The sequence below is a fragment of the Talaromyces proteolyticus genome, assembly GCF_021365285.1.
Source record: "Talaromyces proteolyticus strain PMI_201 chromosome Unknown BGW36scaffold_13, whole genome shotgun sequence".
Lineage (NCBI taxonomy): Eukaryota > Fungi > Ascomycota > Eurotiomycetes > Eurotiales > Trichocomaceae > Talaromyces > Talaromyces proteolyticus.
The window spans coordinates 235,909-259,816 of NW_025764289.1; the positions used below are offsets into that span (position 1 = coordinate 235,909).

At 44.5% G+C, this 23,908-nt stretch overlaps 11 protein-coding genes across 11 annotated transcripts; 7 read left to right on the forward strand and 4 right to left on the reverse strand.

Annotated features, from left to right (window-relative positions):
* Window positions 1–553: 553 nt before the first annotated feature.
* BGW36DRAFT_432322 (antigenic cell wall galactomannoprotein) lies at window positions 554–1,111 on the reverse strand (the record flags this gene model as incomplete). The annotated part of the gene is made up of 1 exon (XM_046221117.1): window positions 554–1,111. One exon carries the CDS (start codon window positions 1,109–1,111, stop codon window positions 554–556), a length of 558 nt encoding a protein of 185 aa, XP_046066718.1.
* Window positions 1,112–3,067: 1,956 nt separating this feature from the next.
* BGW36DRAFT_364097 (uncharacterized protein) lies at window positions 3,068–3,811 on the forward strand (the record flags this gene model as incomplete). Its single annotated transcript, XM_046214526.1, has 1 exon — window positions 3,068–3,811. The coding sequence occupies one exon, from the start codon at window positions 3,068–3,070 to the stop codon at window positions 3,809–3,811; it is 744 nt and encodes a 247-aa protein (XP_046066719.1).
* A 170-nt stretch (window positions 3,812–3,981) lies between these two features.
* On the reverse strand, window positions 3,982–5,535 carry BGW36DRAFT_56907 (uncharacterized protein). Its single transcript, XM_046222427.1, has 4 exons — window positions 5,107–5,535; window positions 4,827–5,036; window positions 4,593–4,779; window positions 3,982–4,539 (listed from the first exon to the last, which is right to left on the reverse strand). The coding sequence occupies exons 1-4, from the start codon at window positions 5,322–5,324 to the stop codon at window positions 4,153–4,155; spliced, it is 1,002 nt and encodes a 333-aa protein (XP_046066720.1). The 5' UTR covers window positions 5,325–5,535; the 3' UTR covers window positions 3,982–4,152.
* Window positions 5,536–7,164: 1,629 nt separating this feature from the next.
* On the reverse strand, window positions 7,165–7,814 carry BGW36DRAFT_306360 (S-adenosyl-L-methionine-dependent methyltransferase; the record flags this gene model as incomplete). Its single annotated transcript, XM_046212141.1, has 2 exons — window positions 7,165–7,349; window positions 7,406–7,814. Coding segments are annotated over 2 exons (594 nt in total), but the record flags the coding sequence as incomplete, so codon positions are not given.
* A 1,517-nt stretch (window positions 7,815–9,331) lies between these two features.
* BGW36DRAFT_56935 (uncharacterized protein) lies at window positions 9,332–9,990 on the forward strand. The gene has a single exon (XM_046222428.1). It carries the CDS (start codon window positions 9,725–9,727, stop codon window positions 9,953–9,955), a length of 231 nt encoding a protein of 76 aa, XP_046066722.1. The 5' UTR covers window positions 9,332–9,724; the 3' UTR covers window positions 9,956–9,990.
* On the forward strand, window positions 9,352–9,501 carry BGW36DRAFT_262775 (uncharacterized protein; the record flags this gene model as incomplete). The annotated part of the gene is made up of 1 exon (XM_046210088.1): window positions 9,352–9,501. A coding segment is annotated over one exon (150 nt), but the record flags the coding sequence as incomplete, so codon positions are not given.
* Window positions 9,991–10,255: 265 nt separating the features above from the next.
* On the reverse strand, window positions 10,256–11,680 carry BGW36DRAFT_432326 (chitinase; the record flags this gene model as incomplete). The annotated part of the gene is made up of 3 exons (XM_046221118.1): window positions 10,256–11,014; window positions 11,079–11,453; window positions 11,516–11,680. 3 exons carry the CDS (start codon window positions 11,678–11,680, stop codon window positions 10,256–10,258), a joined length of 1,299 nt encoding a protein of 432 aa, XP_046066724.1.
* Window positions 11,681–14,336: 2,656 nt separating this feature from the next.
* BGW36DRAFT_306021 (putative succinate-semialdehyde dehydrogenase) lies at window positions 14,337–16,019 on the forward strand (the record flags this gene model as incomplete). The annotated part of the gene is made up of 4 exons (XM_046212115.1): window positions 14,337–14,366; window positions 14,424–14,511; window positions 14,571–15,815; window positions 15,883–16,019. 4 exons carry the CDS (start codon window positions 14,337–14,339, stop codon window positions 16,017–16,019), a joined length of 1,500 nt encoding a protein of 499 aa, XP_046066725.1.
* Window positions 16,020–16,902: 883 nt separating this feature from the next.
* BGW36DRAFT_432328 (uncharacterized protein) lies at window positions 16,903–18,823 on the forward strand (the record flags this gene model as incomplete). The annotated part of the gene is made up of 8 exons (XM_046221119.1): window positions 16,903–16,919; window positions 16,992–17,061; window positions 17,114–17,194; window positions 17,251–17,607; window positions 17,664–17,913; window positions 17,971–18,146; window positions 18,199–18,635; window positions 18,697–18,823. 8 exons carry the CDS (start codon window positions 16,903–16,905, stop codon window positions 18,821–18,823), a joined length of 1,515 nt encoding a protein of 504 aa, XP_046066726.1.
* Window positions 18,824–20,262: 1,439 nt separating this feature from the next.
* On the forward strand, window positions 20,263–21,695 carry BGW36DRAFT_306386 (putative brain chitinase and chia; the record flags this gene model as incomplete). Its single annotated transcript, XM_046212144.1, has 5 exons — window positions 20,263–20,330; window positions 20,380–20,451; window positions 20,508–21,016; window positions 21,076–21,484; window positions 21,563–21,695. The coding sequence occupies 5 exons, from the start codon at window positions 20,263–20,265 to the stop codon at window positions 21,693–21,695; spliced, it is 1,191 nt and encodes a 396-aa protein (XP_046066727.1).
* A 688-nt stretch (window positions 21,696–22,383) lies between these two features.
* Window positions 22,384–23,787, forward strand: BGW36DRAFT_388923 (NAD(P)-binding protein). Its single transcript, XM_046217279.1, has 6 exons — window positions 22,384–22,539; window positions 22,613–22,818; window positions 22,875–23,025; window positions 23,074–23,238; window positions 23,304–23,456; window positions 23,518–23,787. Exons 1-6 carry the CDS (start codon window positions 22,497–22,499, stop codon window positions 23,727–23,729), a joined length of 930 nt encoding a protein of 309 aa, XP_046066728.1. The 5' UTR covers window positions 22,384–22,496; the 3' UTR covers window positions 23,730–23,787.
* Window positions 23,788–23,908: the final 121 nt, after the last annotated feature.

The following is a 23,908-nucleotide window of genomic DNA, read 5'->3' on the forward strand; positions in this document are numbered from 1 at the left end:
GAAATCGAAGTAATTTGATTTTTCTAATCGAAGCCGATTCAATGACAAGGTGTAGTTATTAGGAGTTATTCACAATTTTGGTGATTGTTCGAGCCGATCAGGCTTGTAGACGGTGGCCAATTGAGCAGAATAAGGTTGACATTGACGCAGAACATTCAATGCTATCATTGAAAGAGACAAGGCCAATGCGACATGGGCATGCGAGACCTTGCGTAAGTAACCCTACAACTGCAATTGACATTGGCCCTACATGTAGACGTACTCCGCCCTGCAAATAAAATTCTACGCATGTAATCAAGTATGAGCTATAGCATCGATAGTATACGCTACATGTCAATGATATAATAGAAGGCTGTATGTGTTCAATGCCGTGGAACTTCTCATGAATAATGAACGGGTAGGACATAGAAGGAAAAGAATACATCAATGATTATTTAAACTTGTAGGATTTCTTATCGAGAAATTGCGTGTGATGTGGCGCGCATAAGTATTGGTCACTATAAAATGGTCTTTCGATTATAGTCATTTTCAGCCGTCAAGCGAACATTGGCAGTTAGGTAGAATAAGTTGTAATCGCGGTTTCAAATGCAGCATCAATTTGCGACACAACCAACGGGGCCACCCCAGCCCAGGTACTCGTTAGCTTAGCAATAACTGCAGTCGACAAAGCATCGCTATCACTCTTGAGTGTTTTGAGGAGATCTTCAACCACCCAGTCCAAACTTGCCAGCCCAAGCAGTCCATGTTGAAACTCTGACTTTTTCCCTTCAATCGTCGTCAAGCTTGACTGAATCGTTGGAACTAGATTGACAAATGCCTGCGCAATGGATTGCGATTCGGTGTCGGTAAAGTTGGCGGACTGTTTTGCATCAGAGGTTGTGCTAGTGATTGCATGTTCTAGTGAAAAGGAGTCTCCTAGGATATCGAGCGCTGTGATGGTGCCCTCAATGCCTCCGGGATAGCTGCTAACTGTTTTGTTGAGAGTGATGACGGCGTCGGAAATCTTTTGGATTCCTGAGATTACTGATGAGGCTTCATCCCGTTTACAAAACCCATGAGTTGGCAAGGAAAGAGCGAGAGAAAACAAGAACACATTCTTCACAGAATACATTGTTGAGGGATCTTGTTGGTAAGAGATTGGATGTGTTCGATGCGGATCCTGTTGTTTGAATGAGGCGGTTAGGCTTGTGGAAGTTCTCAACAGTGAAGGTACCTGCCTGATTTGGAAACAAACTTATGGTTAAAGATCAGTATAAAAGTTGGAAGAGGATCAGTTCTGTGAATAAATACTCCTCTTAACCCCTGTCATCAATTCTACAACTACCGGCCCAAAACTAGACTAAGTCGTAGTCACCTAATTTGCCGTGCTCTTACGCAATTACATCTTCGCTTATAATCCCGAATGATTGAGATTCCAAGAACCTGGACTAATTTGACAGCATCGGCCTCCAATCAGATTCTGTTCCAGCAATGTGTATTGTTACAGCCTTTCCTATTTCATCGTTAAGCTGTTTTTACCCCCGGAATTCAAGGAGGCTAATCCAAACGCACCCACGGCATCCCCTTTCTTTTACGGGGGAGGCTGAATGTGGCGTTGCCCTAATCAAATATTGTCACCAATCGGTGCTTCCAGCACTTGTTGTGCCTAGGCTTAATTATTTAACAGCTTGTGATAACCCCGCAAAATAGCAAAACATCCGAACACAATAGTACTCTCGTGCAATGTTCTGTCACATCGCTTCATATTCGGTAACATTGAATTTATTGGGTGAATAATGAATATCTGGGCCGTACTGACATGTACACCCCACTGTATGTAATTGAAATATCAACGGAGTGATGAAGTGTCGGCGTGTTGGCTAATCTGCCTCTTATTCGATGTATCTAGAATCAAGGTTTTCTCTACATGTATCATTTTTCCATGGTACTCTTTCTTGACAGATAAGTATGGGAATATTTCCACTGAATGCTACGTCTATTCTCTTCTTGCGGTGTTTCATGCCACAAGGGGCGAAAACCTCGCGAAGGGCTTTCGGAACTATCCCGTCGCATATTTCATTATCGACGGTATCTAACATTTTAAATATTATATATTATCAGGTTGACCACTCAATAACCACCAGACAGAAGCAGAATGAAGATGACAAAATATCCTCATCTCCAATTCAAAAAGTGCAGCACATGTCTCGCCCCTTGGACAAAGCGGCGCGGCTAAAGAGCCACCAGAAGCCACGTGCAGTATACCTTGGATACTCGACTGAACTAATTTCTCATCTCTTTCACATGATTTTGTCTTGTATTATGGAAGTCGACGCAGGATTAACTCTGGAAAGCAGCAGCTTCCCAATGCGGAAATCGCAAAAAGGCAAGAGTTTGCAAACAGCCGCATTACCAAATCAGGCAGGGCCGAAGAATTTGCGCTTGGCAGCCGCATAAAGAGGCTAGCCGGATCCGACCAAGTGTGGACACCCGATCTTTACCCGTGATTCAAAGCCGACCTCTCATTGGCTAGTCCATCAACTACGAGCCAATCAACGCAGCTGGCCGGCGCTTAATGCGGATTAAGGTAGAGGAGCCCTGCCAGGCACTGGCCAATGATGGGAAGCCCTGCCTACACGCGCTCTGCTGGGCTTTGCTGAAGGGTCTCAACCAGCTCGAAGATTATCGCGATACGGAAGAATCAGTCATCGCTTGCAGGTTGGCCATGTCGCCACTGGTGTCCGGTATAATAACTGGCCTTTCTCCCCGTCCCCTGGTCGCAATCGTCTCGCAGCGAGGAGGGGTATTCTCCTCGCGATAGTCTATCGCTGATGTCGATGCTATTGCTGCTATCTCCGCCTGCTGTTCGTTCGAGAAACTTCAACTAGGTCGGTGGCTTTCGAGAATAGTGGCTGCAAGAACATAACCATTGACACCCGTGCAACATCTGAGTCGAGTGTCGGGCCGTCCTTGGTGTTACTCTGCGGTGCCTTCGTCTACTGCCATATATTTTGTCCGACTTTCTTCGACATCGCGTGCTCATTGCATCAAGCTTTGAACTCTCCGCGCTACGCCCTTCATCTGCACCATGAGGAGCGCGCTTTTCTTCACACTCCTCGCATTCCATGCGTGGGTGGCTGTCAGTCTACCCGTTCATTGGAACAGTGACGAGACGGTTTCATCTCATATTTCGCTGAAATACATTACATCACCTACTACGGTGGAGGAGAGGCCGCTGCACTTCTCGGACTGGCTCCGTGACGAGCGGAAAAAGTCACATATATCGGTTCTCGAGGCTGGAGGAAAAGCAGCCTCTGCCCCTTCGACTTGGATTGAGAGAACGCAAAGGACCATGAAAGCCTGGTGGGCATTTTATCTGACACAATATCCTGTCAAGTCACAATCGCAGTCAGCAAAGCAATCAAAATACTTTACGGCGGTTGAAATGTCACGAGACAGGAATGAGACAGATTCTGATTCCGACTCCTTACAGACGCAGCAACAGTTTGAGGCACCAGTCCCAGACGGTGTGACTGGAGTATACATGTTCAATTTGTCCCACCTAGACCCGGCAGTTATTTGCAACAAGTTCAGTCCGGAAATTGTAGGACTATGCATTTTCCTGCTCGTTCCTGCAGCAGTGATGGTCGTGGAAGTCGTGGATATGCTTCATGACCGGTGGACCCCGGAGCAATTCCCAGAACGTGGTCGGGGACGAGTACGGTTAACTGGGCCTGAGCGATCAATCACCGTATTATCCAACCACGAGCGCGAGAAAGCTGCTCAACATCAATCACGGAAATGGTGGGGGCATCGCAGGCGGTCTACTTGACCATTGTGAATGTTGCCACGCGCTTATTGATTGAACCTTTATTTCCATTTTGTGCCGTTTGTCTTTTCACTGCATGATACCCGCTAGTTTTTAAGATGGTTTTTTGAAGAACGGAAGAGTATTATTTGAAGAAATAATTGCGTTGTAATAATTGTTTTCTATCATCGCCATAGTAGCTAGCTGTCATTGGCTTTTTACAGTAACTGTCATCATCAATTGTATATAGGCACAACATATTGGTTCGTAGCTGGACTTGCTCTACGGCCTTTCGCACTCAGATATTACATTACCTCCCTCACTTCCGAACGTATTTCGTATTAAAGGACATACACTGGATGATGTTATTTATGATACCCCTTATTCGGAAAGGCATGCTGAGTCATAACATGAATGGTCGTCTCCTTATTTATCCCAGCTAGGCCATCTGACTCTTTATGTTTATGCCCTGGTCTGTGTATGTGAGACTGATTTTGACGAGCCTCTTCCTGGTAGGCACATCGATTAAGCTCAATATCACTCATTTGGAGATCTGCTCTCCAGTTATGCCTGTGTTGGTCCTGGCTCGAACTCAGAACGACCGTTGCGTCGCCAGTTCCAGATTCTCGAGCGAGCTTGGTAATCATTGCGGCCATGGTCATTTCAATGTTGAGCTTGACCATGTAAGTAACGGGATGAAATTGAATGTACACAAGCTGGTTTCTGAGTGACATAAGCCCTATCAACATGACCTATTCACATTAGTATGAAGCACACAGCAAAAAGGAGAGGGGAGAAACCTTACATCCATGCCCACTGATAATGCCATAAGCCAGGCGTTGAAGTTCACAAGAGGGGCATATTTCTTCAATCCATGATAGCGAACGAGGCGGCGTTGAACAATTCGGAGGAACCAGTAGTTCAGGGCAGCGTCAACAATACAGATGAGAACTTTTGATGTTCGATCCCAATACTTGTTGATTACCGGGTATCTGTGGTGATATTAGAATAGAAGAGAAAAGGAGGAGATAATCCATACACTGCATTTGCCGGTGGGTTCAGGTGCGCAGGGATCCAAATACAAAAGACAGCTATATTAATAGCGGTGATGATTCCTGCCGTTATCCATTTCACCCTGATGACAGTCTGTTTGTTCTCAGCGACGACAAAAACGCGGTTGATGATAATCTGCATCAGAAGCTGAATCTCGAAGACCCAGCAGAATAAAAGAGAGAAGAGAACGGGCACCCTGTAACACCAAATGAGAAGACTTGTCAGTACCTCTAATCAGATATGATTTCGGCTATGGATATACACACCCCAATGGAATGACTCCTTCAAGAAACAGCCATCCTATAATTCCGATAGCAAGATTAGCAACAATTTCTCCCCACATAAGGTAGACGTATGTGCTTCGATGCGGAGCTCTTATAACAGATGTCTGCTTGATGGCTTTCCAAACTGTCAAAAACCCATAACCAAGGGTAAAGCCCGCGGCGACTCCAGCAATCTTGAAGTCTCCCACGGTTGTCGCCATGGTTATAAGTTTTAGTCCGAATTGACTCTTGTGATAATATGAAAGCTTTTGGACACAATTGCTCCTTTAATCAGGTGTATTCCTGGGCGACATCAATCACCTTTGTATCCGTGGCAATCATGAAGTTTCCTCATATATTCGCTATACATATCTATGTCCCATATAACGCTTTGACCCGATCGTGTTATTGCATGGTGTGGCACATGGCCGCACTGATCGTCTCACTTGTAACGCCATGTTGACTTTGATTGGTCTCGATCTGCATTTTTCTCCTCATTTTACAACAAAATGGGTGTTGCGAAAGCACCTAATTGGAACTATCCTTAATAGACTCTCTGAGAAGCGTATCTAGTCCACGGCCGTTCGAAGTAGTGCGCTTGGACTTGAGCCAAGTTTCATGCTACCCCTCGCCAAACTTCGAGAATGTGCTTTTTCGCCATCGCAATCATGTCAATATATTCTGTGAATGTCTTTTTTCTAAGCTCAATGTTATTGACTCGGCGAGATCATACCTATGAAGTGATCCTTCTCACTCTAGTTTTCTACTCTTGTTTCAATCGGCAAATTTCGGAATTTGAAATATCGAAATACCGGTCCAGAGTTAAGACCTCTAATTGTAAGCCAGTCATATCAATATGGCACTTAACAACCGCGTCGTCTGTGCAACACGAGGGTTAGCAACCCCTGCATAAACCACATTCCTTTAGTACCTTAAGCTCAACTCGAAGGCTTCCAAATGCCTGCATGGAATAGATGAAAGCTAATTAGAAGGTCCACACCAGTAAATATTGCACAGACTACGTAGACTCACAGGCCCTTCGGAAACCACTACAACCAAGCCTTGAAGTATTTATTCTCTGCGGGGTGCAAAATTGGGTCCAATGAGTATAAGTATCCGTACGTCAGAAATGATTTAACAGCAACTAAGTAAACGGCGAAAGAGCCTTGTGTGGTAATACCTCCGGACTAGCATTCAAGACCATATCCAAATTGGGTTACAACAGCGTTACATCTCCATATCGGCCAATACCGCCCAGCTTTAAATCGTTCTAAACCCCACACCATATAAAATACTTGGCAATGGTTCCCGACAGCAGTCATGTAAAAGGCAGAATCAAGACTTCACTACTGCTATCCCTGCATATCGAAGGGGACCAAAGCGGCTGATATTCCTACTCTGAGAAACTCCTGCGGCGGTATTTGCCTCTCTCTGCTGATCGGTCGGAACCTTTATGCCGACGATATTATAGGACCCCCGCGGCGTTACGCAATTACCAGTTATCAGAGAAGATCATGCCTCACAGTTTCAGGGTCTCCGCTGTATGTTTACGCTCTAGCGTTCGGGGATATCCGCTACTAGGTCTGCTCAATTATGCGGGCTTTGTGAGTTGCTAGTTTGTTGGCTCGGGGTGCAACCATATAATGGCGTTTGGGCTAGGCTTAATGAATGGCGTAGACATTTGGAAAGCTTTTCCATTTTCTACGGGACACAGTGTGATCTAGAACAATATAGATGCCTGAGCCCCTCTAGTTAGGCATCTTTTTAAAAACATATATTTCTGTAACCAAGAAAAGAAGGAGGCATCAGGAATAAATGCTGACTCATCTCCCTGGGTCGCCAGACTCACTCCGTTACCGGAAAAACGGTAGATACCTTGACTTTGCAACTATTTTGGCCTCACACCCAGTCAATATTTGTATCAGTCTATATAAGAATTGTGGGCGACCTATGAGTATTGTTCTATTGATATTCCGTACTGCCATTAAGTGTGCATGCGTCTTGCCTCGAGCTTTTCCATCGCTAAGCCGTAATGGGGCTGCTCGACAAGATTTGCTTCGGCTACGCGCTCTTGATCAGTCTGCCTTCAACCCTCGGCATGATTGACCACTCTGATGCCAGACTCTTCTGCACCTCTATCTCTGAGTTCTGAAGATCCCAATCGCCAGCGTTACGTATGATATCCCCAATCGGTCGACTCAAGTCACAGCCCCCCATAATAAACCGCCAAAGAGGGTTCCAGAATCCTAAGCAGGTCAGCACACACCAACTTATGGAACAAAAAATGCGGCTTAAGTTGTACCTTGGACAAGTCGCGTTAAAACATCATGGCTGCGGCGATGCTCCCAGAAAATGAAAACGCCACCCGGCTTGAGCAATTTGTATATCCAACGCATCGTTTGTTCAGGATTGCTGACCGAGCACAGCGTCCCGATACACACAACCGAGTCCACCGACCCCGCTTTCAGGCCATATTCTGCCAACAAGCGTTCGTCCTCCACTGCTCCCGAGATTACCGTGTACTTGCCTTGCAGGTGAGCCGTTTCTACTTCAGCAAGTAGAGGTGAAACGAAGGCTGGGTTAAGCTCTACGCCGTAGATATGGTCAATCTTCGATTTGTCGAAGCGGTCTATCTGGGTTCCTACGCCCGGCCCTACCTCAAGCACTACGCCGTGAGCCGATGCAACAAGCGACGGTACTGAGGTTGTTGACTCGAAAGCTTTGAAAGCACTACCTGTGATTTTATCATCATCAGTCACAATGTCAAAATACGTCGAATTATTTTGGAACAAACCCAATTCTTGAAACACTTTCCCGGTTGCATAGTCTCTTGCGCTTACATTTTCTGGTCTAGTTGAACCTCCGAGCCACGTAGGACGTGTCTTAAACAGAACTATGATTTTCGTTTAGCAGCTCGGGTTTCCCACAGTACAAAGGTGGGTTCTTCTCAACTTACAGCCAATACCCATCCATACTATAGAACATGGCCGTAGGTAATTATTCAACCGCTGGCCCTGGTCTCGCCACGTCGACATGATCGACTGAAGAAAAATAGTTGATTGATTGATTATAGTGCAGCTATCAAAAATGAGATGCTTGATTAATAGTGTGGAGAGGAGAGAAGTACTTTTGGGATGTTCTGTCGCTGAATGATCTGTGCGGTTACATATGTAGGGGATACTTTGGTATCAAACTTGATCGGTGCTCGAATGGGGTGGGGACTGGTATTTATAATCTCTTTCCGGAGGGCGCTAACGCTGATTGTTTCCATCTTACTCTGTTGGCGTTGTGCAACATACAATAGTTTTGATGTGGGATATAAGCACGCTAAGACACACCAAGTCGAATCATAATGCCATTAACTCCTTTCAGCCCTTTCCTCCGCTGAGAACTCACATGGGATTGGTTTCTGAATCGGGGCTGGGCTAAGAGAGCTTCCTACTTGAACCGCTCTCTTTAGGTCAAATAGTAGACCACATCGAAATAGTCAACCCACAAAAAAGGTCTTGAATATTGCTTACTCTGCTGCAACTAATGCTACATCAATTACTGTATCCAAGCCAAGCCATGTCTTCTACCTATTATTAGCTAGATTTACCAAATCAGAAATATCTTCGCTGTCACTACCTTCGTTCCTCAAGGCTCATTCTGGCAAATCACCCAGCGATTTGCGTCTCCTATGACACTTGCGGGGTATATTGAAGTGCGCTCCAGTTATTCTACAAATGGGTAGCGTTATTAAATAGAGTCGTGAGGGAGAGATCCAATGTTCCTGAATGAGAAACCTGTCCGGGTACGGGGTGTCTCTAGTGACTTAAGGAGGGATCATTTATGAATTTATGTCTTCTATTATTTTACTGATATTTCTATTCTTTCTCATTTGCAAACATAATGGAGCTATCGTCAGGGCATTTGAATTGAGAATTACCGTGAAAATATTCCATGTCTCATATACATCAATTGAATTAATGCTGGACACATTAGTTGGCTACGAAAGTATGAAGCAATTGCGTACTTACACTCTCCGCAGAAAATCTCGGCCTAAATGTTTTGTAAAAACTAACCCTTAATTATTAATGTAAATATATTAATTAATTTATATATTTATTGTGTTTTAAAAAAAAATCTAATTTTTGTACTAAATCGGCATTAGGCCGAAACTTTCGCTAGCGGCTATAAATATCCGGGGTTTTGTGCTAGGTCGTGGATTGTCAAGTCAATGATAAAAATAAACCCCTCAAGACGGCCCAGGCCCCGAAGGCCGTGGCACGGCATCTATATCAGTTCAAGACTGGCCACGCACAGCTGGCGGCATACCTGCACCGAATTGGCAGGCGCGACACCCCCCTGTGTAGGGGATGCTCAGAGGGGGCAGAAACCGCGGCGCACCTGCTGCTCCACTTGGCCGCGACCGCGGGAGGCCAAGATTAGCAGGCCCTCAGCGGCCGAAGAGCCCCCTGAGGCGCGCATATTGGCAGATCCTAGGGCCACTAAGGCTTTACTCGCCTTCATAGAGGCCATTAGGGTCCCGGAGCAGCGGAAGGAGGCAGCTAGAGAGGCCCGGAGGGCCGATTTATAGGGGTGGGAAGCAATAGAGGAGGAGAGGAACCCAGGGGGAAGGATGACAGCTCTGGGTGGCCTGTCATCGGCAGGCGACGCCCACACGTTTGGCTCCAAGGACCGAAGCCGGGGCCCCGCCAGCCTCTATAAGGCCCCCGAATCGCCCTGCGCAAATAAGCGGTTTGGGGTGAGGAATTCGTTAGTACATCAAAACGCTGGGCACCAGTCAGGGGCAGGCATTGGGGGGGAGCAGGGGCCTAGGCCCCTACAAGGCCCCTATAAGGCCCCCTAGCCCACTGAAACGAGACCTTCATAGCTTATAGCTGGGTAAAGTCGTTAAATTTGACTAAATAAATAAATGTATACCCGAAATAACGTTTAAGTTTTGGTGATACAACAAGCTGAAAACTACATCTATGCACATATTGATCATCATATCAATAGGGTGTTAAGCAAATCATTAAACCCGTAGTATAACATGAGGCATTACTACATGCATCATCTCTCCACAATTTCTAGTGGCAGATAGGATAACATTCCACCTACTTCACCCAGAAAGATGTGCGTGCATAGTGAAATAGTATAAGCAAGTTTAATTTCCCATCTGGTTGCGGAGGTTGGTGTAGTTGGAGTTGGGGTAGGAAAGAAGGTTTTGAGACTGGTCAAGGGCAGTAGAACCACCAACGGCGTTAACAACGGTGCCGATAATGCTCTCCTCTCCAACTTTATCACCACTGATTTCCCAAAACATGGCACCACCGAGACCCTTGGACTGAGCATACTCGGTCTTCAATTTGGCGATGTTAGGGGTATCGAAGCTGTATAGAGTGCCGTCGCTGGAGGAGTTGTAGCTGTAGCTGGCAAGTACATCAGTCAATTCCGTGATGTTTGCGTTGGTGGTGTCAATTGCGTTGTAGTTGACTTCAGCCGCGGCAGTCTTATTGAAGGGCTGGCCAAGACCAGTGGTGTCGGGGAAGGTTCGAGCGTAAATAGGCATCCCAAGGTTGATCTTGCTAGCAGAGATACCTTGGCTGAGGTAGTAGGTGATGGCATCGTCGGTATTAGTAGGAGTGCTGTTGGGGTCAGACTTGGAAGCATATACATTGGCTAGATCACCGCTGTTATCGGACCAAGAGCCGGCATAATCATAGGCCATCAAGTTCCACATGTCGAGATATTTGTCCATTCCAGCGAGATCCATGACCTGGTAGCTCGAGGCACCAGCAGGCGCGGCGACACTCAGCAAGAGATTTGTATTGTTTGCCCACTGGTCGGAGTAGTTGTCCAAAGCAGTTCGGACTTCTTCAAGAAGTCTAGTGAAAGCCTCAGCATGTGCCTGGTCGGTGGGATACTAATCAAATATTAATTACGATATTTCGCTTTAGGAAAGTGAGATTGAGCAAGGGAATATTTACCTCCCAGTCGATATCAATACCATCGAAACCCAGGTTTTGAACCAACTCAACGGCACTCTGAGCAAAAGTTTGTCTACCCTCCTGAGTCAAGGTAAAGTTGGCAAAGTTGGTAGAGTAGGTGGCTCCACCAATAGACAGCAACGTTTTGAGGTTGCGGTTCTGTTGTTTCATGAGATATAATTGCTTGACGTTACCAGCAACAGCACTGGTATCACTGCTGTTGTCACCAGGGTATGGGAACTGCAAATCGGCCCATACATCGGAGAGGCCGACTGAGCCAGTGGTTGAATTGACATTAGCGAAACAGTAGATGAGGTGAGAAAGTGTCGAGGCGGTTATATTTTGGGGGAAGAAGTTAATGCTGCTGTAGATATCCTACATACATAGTACGTATTAGTATGGGGGTTTTCTTTTAGTTTCTGATATAGAAAACTGACCCAATCCGCAAAATACGCGACACTTCGGAAACCGCTGGTAGCGGTAGCAGTAGGAACCACAGAGGTAGAGGTAGCAGACACAGCAACACTGCTAGACGGCAAGGCTGTCGCTGAGTGGGCCAGCCAGCTCAGCGAGAGAACCGTAGCAGCGGAAACAGTCTTCATGGTCAAGGTATATTGCACTTGAAGGAATGTACGCGGTTAGAAAGGCGATGAAAAGAATGTAAAAATTTGGCAAAGGAGTGGACAGTCTCCAGAAGGTAAGGAATGAATGACCTTTGACTGTGTCAAGAATGACTGTGTCGGGAATGACTGTGTGAGGAGTATAAAATACGTCGAGGTTCTACGAAAGGATCTAAATACTCTGGATGACTGCTCCCTTTCATCTTCTTCTAACAACTCGCTTGGAGCTGGTTCGCTAAATTTCGCATCATGTTAACTAGAATGACTACTGTAGCAGTGTAGATCTCCAAAGGCTAAGGCCGTGATGACCTTTAATTGGGGGCTCTTTTTCAGTTTCGGTGGGTAAAACTAACGCCACACTCGCGGCTCATGGATCTGTTGACATTCAATTATGGAGGGCCACTATTTCAAGGCACTTAGATTATTAAGTTAGATAGGATTTCAGCAGACAGAAGATTACCATTCCAATGTAACAGTGCTATTAAAGATCACTTTTACCAGCCGGACCGGCCCCATGGCGCCAATTTTCAAAGTAACGTGCAAATAGGAGCCGGTTGACTATTAAACTGTAGGATTAGTGGACCGATCATACAAAGTCCTGGAAATACCGGGACTAGGTGCCAATGACGATTCATTTACCATATCAACTGCGTTTCGGAACAAGAGAAATCATTTATATGCTTGAGAAATATTCATTTTGATGACATGAGAACATGTGGGGCCAAATTCATGACCAATTCTCGATGGTTTTCTATTTGGCGGGTACTCTGCATATTATTGGTTGTTGTATGCGCACCAACAACACCATAACCCGGTGTTAACCCAAAGCGGATATATTGTGGCTAGTTGATGTTCAGCGGCGGACTAGAAGTCTAGAGCTGTAACCCTGGCCAAGCCGCGGGAGCTTCGCGTGGAATGATTGGCTGTTATTAAAATAGCACGGAAATTCTGACTGCGAATGTACTACGTGGTTCTACCGTTTAACAAATGTATTAATAGTCTTTATTCTCGAAGCTACCTAAATTGATTGGCTTCGGTAATCGGATCTAGCATCGTTTGTTGGATCGTGCACATATCCGAAATTTTTTTTGGATTAATCCCTTTTTGTCGGCCTCATTTACAAGCTGGCTGGTATCATATATCGTTCACTTTCAACCAAGACAGCTCCTAGAAGTCCATTTTGGCTAATTTCTGTAGAGCAAGATCTAACCTTGAGTTGAATTGTCAGAAATGCCAAGGTATGATGCAATATTTCGAATCACACAAAATCCGACCACAGAAAAGTCTTTGATGAATTGCTTGATGTTGTAAATTCTGGAAGCTTGTTTGGTAGGGTGATGACAACCATATTCAAGTTTATACAATCATTTATATTTTATTTAGTACATATTTATGTAAGTTCAAATCTTATACATGTTTTTGATGTTAAACGAGTTTCTATCTATGAATAAGTCAACTTTTCCTTATCCTCTGGCTCCTGATTGGTCTTTTGTTGTTGTCATGTCAGTTCATGATGATTATCACGATCATTGGGAAAATATTATTAAACATTGCCCCTGCGGTGCATTGACTTCTCATGCCGTAGATTGGAGAGAGATTCCAAAACAAACCCTGAGTCAACCAATTAGGTCCTAATAACTGGGAGCTGGTTGTCTTGGAAAACCCCCCTCAGCACCTGCATCCATCATTATCAATTTCCAATTTAGTACCAAATAACCTCCTGAAGTTCGATAGCTTGCATCGAGATATTCATATATATCCGCTTTAACTTTGAGAATTCCAAAGTTGATGTTAGTGGGTAGGCAAAAGATCAACTGTAGAGCGCTTGAATAGGAACATCTGTTAACACGTGTATTGAAAGCAAGTCTCGTTGGCCCTATTTTCCGAGTTTAACGATTTACAACAGTTTTCCAAGCTACACATTGTTGTAAGCTCTCGCTCGTTGAGATTGTGTGGTTAGATACCTTTCTAGGGCCAAGTTATGGTCTTTTAGAATTATTCTCCTATCTATGGATCTTAAATAGTTTGAGCCAAGGCCGCATTTTCCAAAAGAGACGAATTCTCGATATCTTCTATTACCGAGGTAAACTATTTTTAGAATTATATGGGGGATTCCAAGATCATTGTTATTGCTATCGAACGATCCGCCCGGCGCCCATGGATAGCTGTACATAACACCATATACAGTGGGATGAATTATGTTTGAGGATAACACAAAAAATGGCGGTAATAAAAGTAATCACTAAAGATTTAACTGAACTGGAAACCGACAAAATCTCTTTTTATAATGTATAATTTCAGATAGTACTAAAATATTATGGAGCAATACAAGTACAAATTTTTAGTGCTATCCTCAAAACATAATTCATCCCACTGTAGGATCTACTGTTACACAGGTTACGCATAGGAAAGCCTGAGGCACCATTCCCGAACCAAGATACCGAGCCATGCAGGTAGCCGAGCTGTAGGAGAACCGGCTATTTAGTTTCCTGCTTGATGGAGAAAGATGGGGAGAAGTGGGGTTCACTGCTTGAAATGACGAGGGGAAGAGCTCGGCTGCGAAACTCTCTTCTCTCAGCTTCACCCAGCGAAAATAACAATATCGCAATAACAGTGATCTGGAAGCAGATAATTTAACATGGCAAAGCAGTACAAAGTTCCATTCGAGGTATGCAAGTTGTGCTGGTGTGGTAGTCGATATAGTGGCGATGCTAATGTTATGTAGCTCAACAACCCTGAGCTTCTCCACTACGAATCATTCGTCGATAACAAGTGGATTTCAAGCAAGAAAGGTGGCCGCTTTGAAGTTGTTGGTTAGGAGAAATCTGATATGATCCTTGCCCAAAACACCCCTAGCTAAACATTTCAATAGATCCTGGTACCGACATTGCATGGGCTAGCTGCCCTGCAAACACGGTTGATGACGTCCCTCACGCTGTTGAAGTCGCACATGCTGCTTTCAATCAGTATAGAAAGGTTGTACCTCGTCAACGAGCACAGTGGTTACTGAAATGGGATGCACTCATTCGCGAAAATAAAGACGACATCGCCAAGATCATAACCTACGAAACTGGAAAGCCAATTGCTGAATCATATGGAGAAATAGACTATTCAACAGGATTTACTTGGTGGTTTGCGGGCGAAGCAGAACGAATTTTCGGTACTGTATCTACACCTGCGCTCCCAGGGCGTCGTATTTTCACGATAAAGCAGCCCATTGGGGTCGCTGTTGCGCTCGTGCCATGGAATTTTCCTATGGCGATGATCCTACGAAAGGCAGCTGCCGCGCTCGCTGCGGGGTGTACAATGATTGTTAAGCCTAGTCCAGAAACTCCTCTGACTATTCTGTCGCTTGTACATCTTGCCCAAAAGGCTGGCTTTCCGGCCGGTGTATTGAATGTGTTGACTACAGATTTGGAGAATACACCGGCTCTCAGTGAGGCGCTATGTAAACACCCTCTGGTAAAGAAAGTGACCTTCACTGGATCAACACGCGTCGGCAAGATTATTGCCGGTCATTGTGCCACAGGGTTGAAGAAGGTTACCTTGGAACTGGGTGGCAACTGTCCATTAGTAGTATTTGACGATGCGAACCTCGACCAAGCCATGGATCATTTGATGGCGCTCAAATGGCGACACGCTGGTCAGGCTTGTATTACTGCAAATCGTATCTACGTCCAGGCCGGTGTTTATGAGAAATTTGCGAACATGCTTAAAGAGCGTACGAGCAAAATCGTTACCGGCCATGGCGCTGCAGAGGGAACTACAATGGGTCCCGTGACTACACCACGCAGCCTTGACAAAGCCACCAGCCAAGTCCAAGATGCTAGAAAACTGGGTGCAAAAGTGATATTAGGCGGCAATCAAATCAAGGACAAGGGCGGATACTTCTTCGAGCCCACAATTCTTACCGACATGACCGAGAAAATGCTCATTTCTCGTGAGGAAAGTTTTGCCCCTATTGCTGCACTCTATAAGTTTGACACTGAAGAAGAGGCCACAAAATGGGCGAATGATACTAGTATGGGCCTCGCTAGTTATGTCTTTTCAAAAAACATTGACATACTGTGGCGGATGTATGAAAACTTGGAGGCCGGCATGATTGGTCTCAATACTGGTGAGTTGAGTCTCTATTTTTTTTCACACGGGATTTGCAATTTGATGCGTTCACTGACTCACAATAGGCAACTCTTCTGCAGCCGAGTCACCTTTTGGTGGAATAAAGGAGTCAGGATACGGAAAAGAAAGCGGGAAGGATGTGGCTGTGAACGAGTACTTGATAACAAAAACAGGCACTTTATCCCTGGAGGGACATTTCTAAGAAATATTCTACTTTAGGCGCAAATTTCGGCCATTAATTGTGATTGTAGAGTTATTTTAAAATAATTATAATTATCTTTTATATGATAAACACATATAAAAGCTACTTTAACGTTGAGCCAACCGGAATGTTGAGCTGGCAGGGGCCGCGTAATAGCGCGGACCTGAATGCCAATAAAACCTCCACAAGTGACCCTCAATACAGTAGTAGCCTGCAAAAAAGTAATGACGGCGGGGATCCGCAGTGCTAATGGGGGGACCATGGCGGAGTTCCGCCATAACTAATATCTTCATTTTCAACTGGCCTGAGAAATAAGAGGCAGGATGTGACGCAATTAAACTCCAAGATGAGGATCTTATCTGCTTGGATCACATCATAATCAAAGCATACCCCACGCTTATCATTAGTCGCCGACTTGTCTCGGCCAGGGCCCAGATGTGACACACACGCCGGTCAGTCACTTAAGCTTGAACTATTACATAGATCTGGCGTTCTGAGCTACTGACTGGATACGCAGCATTGGGAAATCGCAGCGCATCCTTTTTCTGGTGGGCAGTGTTACTGATCTCAGTGTTGCATTCCCCTGAAAAATCGCAGATCATCCTTGTCTTTTCATTGACAGTGTTTCACTTTTGTCAGATTAACAGCTTCTGGTTATTGGCTCTAGTTGAGAACCAGAACCGAGCGTCTGGTGCCGCACCAATCACAGCATCCTCGATTCATCAATGTAATCTCCGAAATCTCCTGAACAAAATCACTGATAAACAGTCCTTTTCCCTTCCAAGGCCGACCAATTGATCTCAATTGACATTGCATCTCTACCCAGGTTCTCCTCATTATTCCAACTATAGACACTCGCTTTTACCCTTACCGTCAACGCATCATGACTCCTCAAGAAATGTAAGCTGCAACAACCCCCCCCCCCCCCCCCCCCCCCCCCCCCGGAATGGTTATAAACGACTAACCTTTTAGCAATGTTGACACTCTGGTCATTGGCGCCGGTCCAACTGGCCTTGGAGCTGCAAAACGCCTACAGCAATTGGTATTGATATACTACATGCTCCGAGTATCATTTAATAACAAGAAGTTCACAGAACAATGTTTCCTGGCTGATTGTCGATTCCAACCAAACCCCCGGTGGTCTCGCCTCGACCGATATCACGCCGGAAGGCTTTGTAAGTCTCCTATATTGAAAAATGACAGTGGTGATACGCTAATCGATGTTTGGCAGCTATTCGATGTCGGCGGCCACGTCATTTTTTCTCACTACAAGTACTTTGATGACTGCCTTAACGAAGCCCTGCCCAAGTCGGATGATTGGTACGAGCATCAACGCGTATCTTACGTCCGCTACCAAGGACTTTGGGTTCCTTATCCGTTTCAAAACAATATAGCCGTTCTGCCCAAGGAGGAGCAGGTGAAATGCCTGAGTGACCTCCTCGATGCCGCACTCGAGGCTCGTGTGCGCCCTGCCACGGACAAGCCCAAGAATTTCGACGAGTGGAATATTCGAAACGTTGGCCAACGTTTGAATGAAATATTCATGCGTCCGTACAACTTCAAAGTATGGGCCGTTCCTACTAGCCGCGTACGATCTGCACTTCAACCCGTTACAAGATTTGAGACTCTGCTGATATGAACTAGATGAACTCCACCTGGGTTGGTGAGCGTGTTGCCGCTCCCAACGTCAAACTGCTTACTACAAATGTCATCCGTAACAAGGTGGCTGGTAACTGGGGTCCGAATGCTACATTTAAATTCCCCGCGCACGGTGGTACTGGTGGCATCTGGATTGCAGTGGCCGACACCATCGCTAACGAGAAGAAGCGTTTCGGCAATCATGGTACAGTCATTAAGGTAGACGCTGACTCCAAGAAGGTATATCTGAAAGATGGTGAGTAAATGAGGGTAAATAACATGCTCTGATAAATACTGATTCCTCTCAAAACAGGTACCGTGGTAAAATATGGCTCCTTGGTCTCAACTATGGCTGTCGACTTTCTTGCCGAGTCGATGGGTGATGCCAAACTGCAGCAAATGTGCAAACCGCTCTATTATTCTTCCACCAATGTAATTGGCGTTGGCATCCGGGGTGAACGCCCCGAGCGCATTGGTGACAAGTGCTGGGTGCGTTAACCTATTTACATCTTGGTGTTTAACCAAGCTAACCAATCTATAGCTATACTTCGTAGAGGATAACTGCCCCTTCTATCGCGCCACCATTTTCTCCAACTATTCTCCTTTCAACCAGCCCAACAAGAATGTCAAGCTTCCCACGAAGCAGCTTGCTAATGGCAAGAAGCCTGCCTCATTTGAACCCCAGGCTGGTCCGTACTGGTCTATTATGCTTGAGGTATCGGAATCATCCTACAAACCGGTCAACCATGAGACTCTGCTAGCCGATAGCATCCAAGGGCTGATCAACACCGAGCTGCTGAAGCCAAATGATGAGATAGTCAGCACCTACGTCCGTCGCTTCGACCACGGCTATCCCACTCCAAGCCTAGAGCGTGATGGCGCATTGAACGAAATTCAGCCCTATCTCCGCCAGAAGGATATCCTTTCTCGTGGTCGCTTCGGGTCATGGAAGTATGAGGTTGGTAACCAGGACCACAGGTAAGGTTTCTATTCTCAATATTAAAATCAAGAGTTCACTAAAGCTAAATTGAATATGTAGCTTCATGCTTGGTGTTGAAGCTGTTGATAACATCATTTCCGGTGGCATCGAGCTGACTTTGTCGTACCCTGACTTTGTCAACACCCGTGCCAATACGGAGCGTCGCTTGACTTCAAAAACTTCTTAACAGCACAAATCCAGTGGGATGAGCAACCACAGACAATGTATGTGGATAAAATAATATTTCCTCAAAATGCGTTCTTTCCGCGTGGGTTCGTTCATTAGAAGATTATGGTAGAATATTACCAATATCTTGAACTTTTAAACAGATGTAGAATATAAGTTTTGCCTTGGCGCACAGACTAAGCCGCACTTATGTCGATCTAAGGAAGAGAACCTAGGGCTTGTAGAAATATTAAGACCTTTTTTACACTGTCTTATTCCAGAGGTCGTGACCAGAATTTCATTCCAAGGAGCAATTAGCTACATCTTCAAGCCCCAATCTCTATAATAAAAACATAATGTAGTGAAATAAACCTCACGAATTCATCCGAACAACAGTAGCCATAAGTTATACAAATTAAAGGTTCAAAAAGTGTTAAATATCATGTTAAACCGAGTTATCACAGTTGCCAGTCATCTACAGAAATCATCTAAGTGGTCAAATATATTTGAATCATAATTCGGCCTGATATTAGATAACAAGATTGTTGGAAATTTTGCATAAGAATTCAAACTTGACACCGCTCCCGGTTGCCTCTGTCTTAGAATTATTGCGAAACAGGTTTCCTATGTGAAGCATTGATGTCTCAAAAATAACAAATGACAGAACATTCATGTTCTACCAATAAGTTATATTGGGTATTATTATATAATTGAAATGTGTTAGTTGAACATAAAACGCAAAGGAATGTAGTTGCCAGGACCAGTTAGGGCTTTCCGTCTTTGGAATGCAAAACAATGTTGAAGGTTTTTGGTTGGGACAGCCACTTACTCGCCCCACAGCATTAATAGAATATGGAATGTGTTTCTAGATTTGTTTTTAATTATTGTATGTGTATTCTGATTCAAGCTAATGACAGCCATGAATTATACTAAAATATATTAATCACTAGTGAAATGCGAGCTCATAGATATTCCCGGCTGCCACATTCCACAATACTCAGAGTGTTTCCATCCAGATCTGTGCCCTGTTTCCTCACTCCCTCAATCAAATATAACAGCTTTGACATGATCCTACTTATGACTTGGTGATTTGAACTAACTTCGTCGAGAGTGTCGTCAAAAGGGCAGATGGCTATTGTCAGTCAGTCGTTATCGAGCCAACGTGGTAATCCAAATTCACCTTGAGTCTGTTTTCATGTCATTTGTCTATTCTCCAGGTTTGCCACCGCGGTTCGCTACAGCGCATCATGATTTTCACGGACTTTTTCACCTTTATGCGAATGCAAAAGGTACAAGGATTACTAGCACTGATATGTTTGGTCACATTCCCATTTATTGTACCTTTATCATCCATAGTGTCCCTTAGCACGCATACACATCAGAAGAGGGATGTTCAATGTGGTGGTATGTACAGTTTATATTTCTTTTTTCTAGGTACAGAGAGTGTTTGAAATGTCGCTGATGAACGCAGTAAATGCGCCGCCTGGACAAGAGTTATGTTCTCAAGGAATGTGCTGTTCTCGCTATGGGTATGTTTCTGAAGGTAACTTGAATCTACGTATTCTGATTGATGTCTAGATTTTGCGGAACGGAACGAGATTATTGCGGGTTGGGATGCCAAAGTAACTGCAAGCAAGCGGTGCCGAAAATGTTCGTTGTCAATAGGCCGGCCTTGTTAGTTACGCTAGTTGCTCACATATTTCCAGTGCCACAAATTGTCCAGGAGCCATGAATCGCTCCATCGCTTACTATGAAAGCTGGGCGAGCCATCGCGTCTGCAACAAATATATGCCCTCCGATATTGACCCAACACCATACACACACATCAACTTTGCATTCGCTCTAATCGACAAGGATGGCAAGGTCATGCTGTCCCTATCTAACGACACAATATTATTCGACCAATTAAAAGACATGCGTACCAAATCTATTAGCAATTTGCATATATGGATCTCTGTGGGTGGTTATGCCGTGGGAGCCGCCCCATTTTCAAAACTTGCGGCAACTCAGCAAGGTCGGAGTACGTTTATCGACTCTGTCTGCCAATTTATGGATAAATACGGATTTGAAGGAATGGATTTGGATTGGGAGTACCCGTCTGCAATAGATATGGGCGGATCTACAGCAGACACTGCTAACCTGGTTTCGTTAGCAAAGGAGTATCGGGATAAGTGTAAGAACAAGGGGCTAAGCGTGACTGTACCTGGAGGCACCTGTAAGGATATCATTACACCTAATTGAAACAAAGGCAAAAACGGCTGACGATGAAATAAGTCTACATGAAGGGGTTCGACCTCAAAGGCCTGGAGCCGCATGTCGATTGGCTCAACCTGATGACCTACGATCTTCACGGTAGCTGGGAAAAGCCAACCACAGCACAGCCTCACACTAACCTCTCCGATATCCAACAGTCTCTGCAACTAGTTTGGAACGCCGGTGTTAGTCCAGAAAAAGTGACTTTAGGTCTCGCAGATTACGGGAAAACTTATAGATTAACCAGCGCTTCATGTACTAAACCTGGTTGTGCGGCTACAGGACCCGGTGATCCAGGGCCATGCTCAAACGAGGCTGGAAGCTTGCATAACGCGGAGATCGATACTATTTTGAAGAATAATTCAAATATAAAACCTGTTTTGGATAAGCAAGCTGCAGTAAAATACTTTGCGTGGGATACGACACAGTGGTAAGTCCTATTTATTTGTTTTCATCGCCTTTTTGGATTATCGGGTGAGAAGAATATTGATCACTAAGTGACAAATAGGGTTTCATACGACGACAACGAGACCTGGATGCTCAAAAAACAATATGGAGCTGATAAATGTCTTGGAGGGACTTTAGCATGGGCAGTGGATATGAAAACTATTTCACAGAATGGGGTTATATCAACGGACTGATTTTGTCTGAAAGATAATTGCAACCACATAGATGAAGTATGAAATATTTAGATGTTGCCACATACATTAATCTTGGCTTATGAATATTCAATGTTGATATAGCAGCTTTAACATCAGAAACTTGCATATGTGGTGTCATTAGTGTAGTATGTAATTCAATGGCTAAGACTAGTTTTACACATTGAGATATTATATGTCATATGATGATATAAGTTGATTAGGGCCTCTATGCTATTTTAATAGAACTTCTTAGCTGAAGTCAGTCAGTTGGACTAGCGCATTTGGCTTTTGTCTATTATAGCTTATTGCTTCTCACGTAGATACATTCTCAATATTCAATGTTGGAATGCATCAGCTTCAAATATTGCAGAACCAGATTCAAAGTTGATACTCCCTTGTTGAAATTCAAGTGAGCCAGATATGAATACACTTAACTCTTAATACACTTGAACGCTGGGTATGCGGAAAGGTTTCCGCGTGATTTCCGGAAATGCACACGTGTGATATATATCACATGTAATGCATGTGTCTAGATTAGGCAGTCCTGTAGATTTTAAGCAACTTATTACCAATCACAGTCACACCCGCGGATGTAGCGGCTGTTGCGGGGGAATCTCCATCAATAAGACGTGTCGCAGTACGTAGGTAACTTATAAACAAGCTAAATATAATATTACAGTTCTATATTCAGACTTTTCGTGCATAAACTCTAATATGCTGGCGAGAAAAAAGCTTAGCTATAAAGATTCAACTCTTAAGTATTACGAAGTGTATCGAAAACGTTAAAGTACCAATATAACCATGGTTAAACTGATCGCTGTTACTGGCGCCACTGGAAACCAAGGTACGTCCGTGGAGTACATGTAGGGGTTATTTTAGCAAAGAAAGTGAGTAACCTAAATTAAATTGAACACTAGGTGGATCGGTCGCAAAACGTCTACTCCAGTTTCCAAGAGAATATAAAGTACGAGCTCTAACTCGCAACCCCGATTCTCCAGCTGCAAAGAAACTTCAAGTGCTGGGAGCCGAAGTTGCGAAGGCTGACTTGACTGTTCCATCCTCCCTGGAAGTCGCTTTGCGAGGGTGCTGGGGTGTATTTGGTGTTACAAACTTTTATGACTCGGTGAGATTCTCGTTCATTTTAAAACAGGCATTGATCCTTATCCGCGGCCATTGAAGAAAATAAAGGACGATCCGGGCAGTGAAGAGCAACAAGGTAAAAACCTAGTTGATGCATCATTGAAAGAGGGAATACAATGTTTTGTCTGGAGTACACTACCTAGCTCCGCCAAACTCTCTGGAGGGGAGCTGGTCTCTAGGATCTACGAAGGTATGTTGACAATCCCAATATCACTGGCGTTTTTCTTATTATGAACAGGCAAGCATCACGTCGATGATTATATTCGCGAGACAGATCTACCCGCCACCTTTCTGTACACGGGGAACTTCCTGGAAAATATGATATATCGAAACCACGTCCGTTATGAAGCAAAAAAAGATATTTTAGAGTTCCATCAAGCGATAATCAGATCAGATACGAAACGTAAGTCTCCGCCATCTTTCAAATTTTCGTTATACTTTGTCTGATACTATTCAACTTGAATATAGTAGCTATGCTTTACGTGGAAGAAGATCTCGCCGACATAGCGAAGGCAATTTTTGATAAATGGGAGACTCAGAAAGAACAAATTAGACACGCTTATCTATATGCGTCAAACGGCAGGTTCTCGCCTAATGATATTGTTGGTATTATCGAGAAGGGTATATCTTATTGTTGAGTCATTGAATTTTCAATGTTGTATATCGCTAATCGTTTTGCTAGTCTCTGGTCGCCGTGCTATTTACAATGTACTACCAACAACGGGGGTTGCAGATCGTGATATCATGTTTGAACTATACAACCGTGTCGGAATGTACCCCGGCAAGGACATTCCAGATCAAGCCGTTCTCGATTTGGGGGTGGGTTTTCACAGTGTTGAGGAGTTTATACGGGACAAACTCCTCCCTCATTTAGGGCTGAATCCTGTCAATTGAAGATCCAAAAATAGAGATTAATGCTTATATGATGAACACCAGATTTGCTGGCATGTAATCAGTCAATCCTTTTTCTTTGATCACGTAGTATTTTCGAATGTGTCATATCACGCGAGACCGCGCTGGCCAATGAAACGCACGCTTCAGCGCTGATGAGGGGCAACATTGAAGCTATCCTG

What these genes read in the sequence shown, in the direction of transcription:
- BGW36DRAFT_56935 (XM_046222428.1), top strand. Translation starts at nt 9,725, where the DNA reads ATGACAGCTCTGGGTGGCCTGTCATCGGCAGGCGACGCCCACACGTTT.
- BGW36DRAFT_388923 (XM_046217279.1), top strand. Translation starts at nt 22,497, where the DNA reads ATGGTTAAACTGATCGCTGTTACTGGCGCCACTGGAAACCAAG. An exon ending in GGTCTCTAGGATCTACGAAG is followed by an intron (nt 23,026 to 23,073) that starts GTATGTTGACAA and finishes TATTATGAACAG; the next exon opens with GCAAGCATCACGTCGATGAT. An exon ending in TGTTGGTATTATCGAGAAGG is followed by an intron (nt 23,457 to 23,517) that starts GTATATCTTATT and finishes TCGTTTTGCTAG; the next exon opens with TCTCTGGTCGCCGTGCTATT.
- BGW36DRAFT_56907 (XM_046222427.1), bottom strand. Translation starts at nt 5,324, where the DNA reads ATGGCGACAACCGTGGGAGACTTCAAGATTGCTGGAGTCGCCGCGGGC. An exon ending in GAAGGAGTCATTCCATTGGG is followed by an intron (nt 5,037 to 5,106) that starts GTGTGTATATCC and finishes TTGGTGTTACAG; the next exon opens with GGTGCCCGTTCTCTTCTCTC. An exon ending in CATTATCAGTGGGCATGGAT is followed by an intron (nt 4,540 to 4,592) that starts GTAAGGTTTCTC and finishes TAATGTGAATAG; the next exon opens with GTCATGTTGATAGGGCTTAT.